Raw genomic sequence first — 3,744 nt, 5'->3', positions numbered from 1 at the left:
CCTAACGATGTAAGTAGCAGGTTTTCTAATATTTTATTTAACTTCAAACTCAAATGCTTTCAATTTTTAACATTTTAATTACTTACCCTGTGCTATTCGAGAGACCAGTTCCACCGTACACACTTTGGCTGGACTGGTATGCACCTTGCTGTGTTGCGTATCCGGAGGACAAATATCCAGTATTTGTATTGCTACTGCATTAGATTATGGTTGTCAACATTAATGGAAAGCATTAAAGCCAAAGGCAGTGTATTGGCGGCGGGAAGAAAGTGAGAATTTTGTTTGGGATAATTGTTAAGGGGTCATTCATAGTACAAAACTAAATAAGCAATTGTAAGTAATTCAAACGAACGTATAAACACATACGCAAATTAAGAAAAATAACAAATATCAACAACAAATAATTAACTAATAAAGCGAAATTTAATTGATTAAATGAATGAATCAAAAAATACGAAATAAATCAAAATGATTTGTCACTTACTTTGCATTGCTATTACCACCGCTGCCACCAACTACGGGAATGTTTTGTGTCGTATTGCCACTGCTGCTACCTCCAACATTTACAGCGCCCCCTGTTACAGAGTTCGATGCTGTCTGGACTGCCGCCTGTTGCTGATATGAATTCATAGAATTCTGTTGATACGCTCCGTAGGACTGCGGTTGGTATGTATTAGCAACAGAAGACTGTAAACGAAAGCGAAATAGATTTTTTTTTTTTCAATGCAATGGAGGCATTCTCGAAGCCTTGCAAAGCCCTTGCTCGGTACATGGGTTATGAGGCTTTCACATAGGAAAACCAGTTTTCAGTGCGCAATGCATGCACCGTTCAAGGGCTTTACAAGACTTGGAGAATAGCCCTAATATAAACGCACGCCGTATAATCTCTTTTTCTGGGTTACCCGAAATTGGCTTGCGTACGTTTGAATTTGATTTCACTGAGCGACACGTCAAATCAAAATCTCAGGCAAAACGAAAATTGGAATTTGAGTTAGCTTTTTACGAATGCCGTTCAATTAAGTTGATCGCATAAAAGTTGTATGTGCATGAGATATTTTTGACAGTAAAATGCCGGCGTGCGTGAAAATTAGGTTAGGCTGTTACATAAGAAATAGCACAATTCACATTATAAGCCAAATATTTTAATCACCTGTACGTTAGCATAACTACTACTGTTATACACTTGTCCGCCAGCAGATGGCTGGTAGGCATTTGCAGTCTTGTTGGCAACCGAAACGCTGGTTTGATAAGCGCTCGTTTGATATCCACCAGCAGAGTTCGTTGCACTCTGCGACTGACCATACGGATCGCTCTTAGACAAATCTAATGTGTGATTAGAGGTACCACCGACCGATGAGGCACCACCACCAACACCCACGCCCACAGCAACACCACTTCCCCCGCTCACAACTTGCTGTTGCTGTTGTACAGCTCCTGCACCACGTTGTGAATAGCCACTTGACAATGCATCACCCTAAATTATGGCTGTTAGTAATGAAAACGTAGGAATAAGTTGTTTACTTACAAGTTGTGCACTTTGCAGGCCTGCCGTTAGTGAACTTTGTTGTTGTTGCACAGTTGACTTGCTCTGATAATCAGTTGTAACATCCTGCTGTGATTGTACCAACTGTTGGGACTGTGTTTGTTGCGGCTGCTGTTGTTGACCATCCATTGTCACTGACGCTCCAAACTTCTCGGGCAATGCTTCGAAAGTATCTTCGGTGCCGAAGTCAAGGCCTCCAAATTGCACATCCAAGTAGCCAATATTATTCAATGTGTCACCTGGCATTTCCACAGCTGTCGATGGAATCTAAAAACAATTTATATGCAAATAAAATTCCTCATAAATGTTTGCTCGTTTGCCTACCTTCGAAGGTGGTGGCAATTTAGCACGTGCTCTTCGCACTTGCGGCTGTTGCACCCCACTCGAGAGCTGTGATTGATCAGCGCCGGCTACGCCGAGTCCAGCGGTGGCTGCCGTGGTGACCGCTGCTGCTGAACCAAATACATTTGCATATGAAGTTGGATATTGCACAGCGGCAGCATTTTGTGCATACGTCGTTGCCAGCTGCTGCTGCTGCTGTAATGGTTGCTGCGCTGCCGCTGCAGCGGCGTTTTGCGATGTCAAAGAATTGAAATACTGAGATTGCTCGGCAGAGAGTGTAGCAGAAGCTTTGATTTGTGATTGCGGCTGCTGCTGTTGTTGCTGCACTTGCTGCACCAAGTTTGCGGCCGCCGTAGCAGCATTTGAAAATGTATCTGCAGCGTTGCCGTATGGCGCAGTACTAAGAGGCGTCGACAGAACCGACGGTTGTTGTTGTTGTTGCTGCTGCTGTGGTGTCAGCGGCTGCGATTGTGGCAGCTGTGAACTGGTTACAGCTGCACTATATTGCATCATAGGTGTTGTAGACACTGACGCAGACTGCACAACTGTTGAACTGACAGTTGAGTTATCTTCAATTAGACCACTGCTGCTGCCGCTAACAACTCCAGGCACACTGCCGCCCGTCACCCCAACCGAACTGCCAACGAGCGTATTCAAATGAGATCCTTGCTGTTGCTGTTGTGGGGACGTTGCATTGCCTACTAGCCCCGAAGTGCTCAAATGGTGCTCTAGCCCGGGGGGCGCTGATAACTCACTTGTACCGCTATTTACTACACTACTCACACCACTAACACCACCGCTAACCACACTTGCCGCCGTCTGGTTTGGCAAATTGCTCGTCGTGAATACTTTGCTATCTTTTAGTGAACCTACATACTCTTCATTATCCCAATCGCCCCAGGCATCATCTTGCAATTGTTGCTGCTGTTTCTCGGCATTCTGAGCTATAGTATTGTCCCAAAGCTCTACCTCTTGGTGATCTTCATTTGCGCCAGAGCGGGAATTGTATCCACGCTCGCCACGACCGCCAGTGCCACGGCCACCTCCACCGAATCGACCGCCGCCCCGACCACCGCGGCCGGCATAACCACCACCACGACCACCGCCACTGCGACTACCACCACCACCTCCGCCACCTTCTCTGCGCCGATAATTGTCATTGCGATCATCCCCTCCGCGTGAATCACGTAAATTGCGCTCGTTCTCGCGAGCCTCTCTGCCGCGCCCTATATTAAAATTTATGAACGCTTAATATCAATTCTATAGCATAAATAAGCATGACATTCTTACAGCCACGGCTGTCGGTACCACCGCGACCACCGCGATTGCTGCTCCGGTTACGTGACTTTTCGCGTCTGTCCGTATTGGCATTGCTATCAATCCATTCTCCATCGCCACCAGCATTCTCCTGCCCGGCACTTGCAGCTTTATTCTTTTTCTTCTTTGAAGATGTCTCAAATGCTCCCTAATTTGCAAAAAAAAATAATAATATTAACACATTTATTTAATTCAACATTTTGAACATACCACTGGAAGTGTCTCTAAAAGATATACAACAGCACGCTCTAAATCGTTATCGCACTCGTATAATGCACAACAGACTTCCTCTTCGGAACGCTGAGTCATCTCTATGAGTGTGGCGACTTTTTCGCGCATTTGCGGATCCTCTGATGTATTACTATTGGTGATCTGGGCAATGCGCAATTGTTCAGCAGTTGGCTTAAAAACAATAACAATTATTTTAAAGTTTCATTTATTTATTTTATTTTTTTTTTTTGACTCGTTCTTAAGTCGCTTACCTTTGGGTGAGACTTTTCTTTTTCTGTCTTAGAGACATCTGTTTTTTTATTTGACGTCTG

The 3,744-nt window shown here is 44.7% G+C and overlaps 2 protein-coding genes across 2 annotated transcripts in view; one reads left to right on the top strand and one right to left on the bottom strand.

Annotated features, from left to right (window-relative positions):
* The window catches only part of LOC118743776, a 452,583-nt gene that overhangs the window by 316,252 nt on the left and 132,587 nt on the right, over positions 1–3,744 (top strand). The gene's annotated exons all lie outside the window — the stretch shown is intronic.
* Positions 87–3,744, bottom strand: LOC118742528 (protein lingerer; the record flags this gene model as incomplete). The annotated part of the gene is given in 8 exon segments (XM_036474673.1): positions 87–194; positions 485–687; positions 1,151–1,474; positions 1,526–1,810; positions 1,868–3,111; positions 3,176–3,350; positions 3,413–3,604; positions 3,685–3,744. Coding segments are annotated over 8 exon segments (2,591 nt in total), but the record flags the coding sequence as incomplete, so codon positions are not given.

The sequence above is a fragment of the Rhagoletis pomonella genome, unplaced genomic scaffold (genome assembly GCF_013731165.1).
Source record: "Rhagoletis pomonella isolate Grant_MI unplaced genomic scaffold, Rhpom_1.0 Rhpom_scaffold_00007, whole genome shotgun sequence".
In the NCBI taxonomy this organism is placed as follows: Eukaryota; Metazoa; Arthropoda; class Insecta; order Diptera; family Tephritidae; genus Rhagoletis; species Rhagoletis pomonella.
Note: the sequence above shows the minus strand (reverse complement) of the source record. Positions and strands in the feature narration are given on the sequence as shown.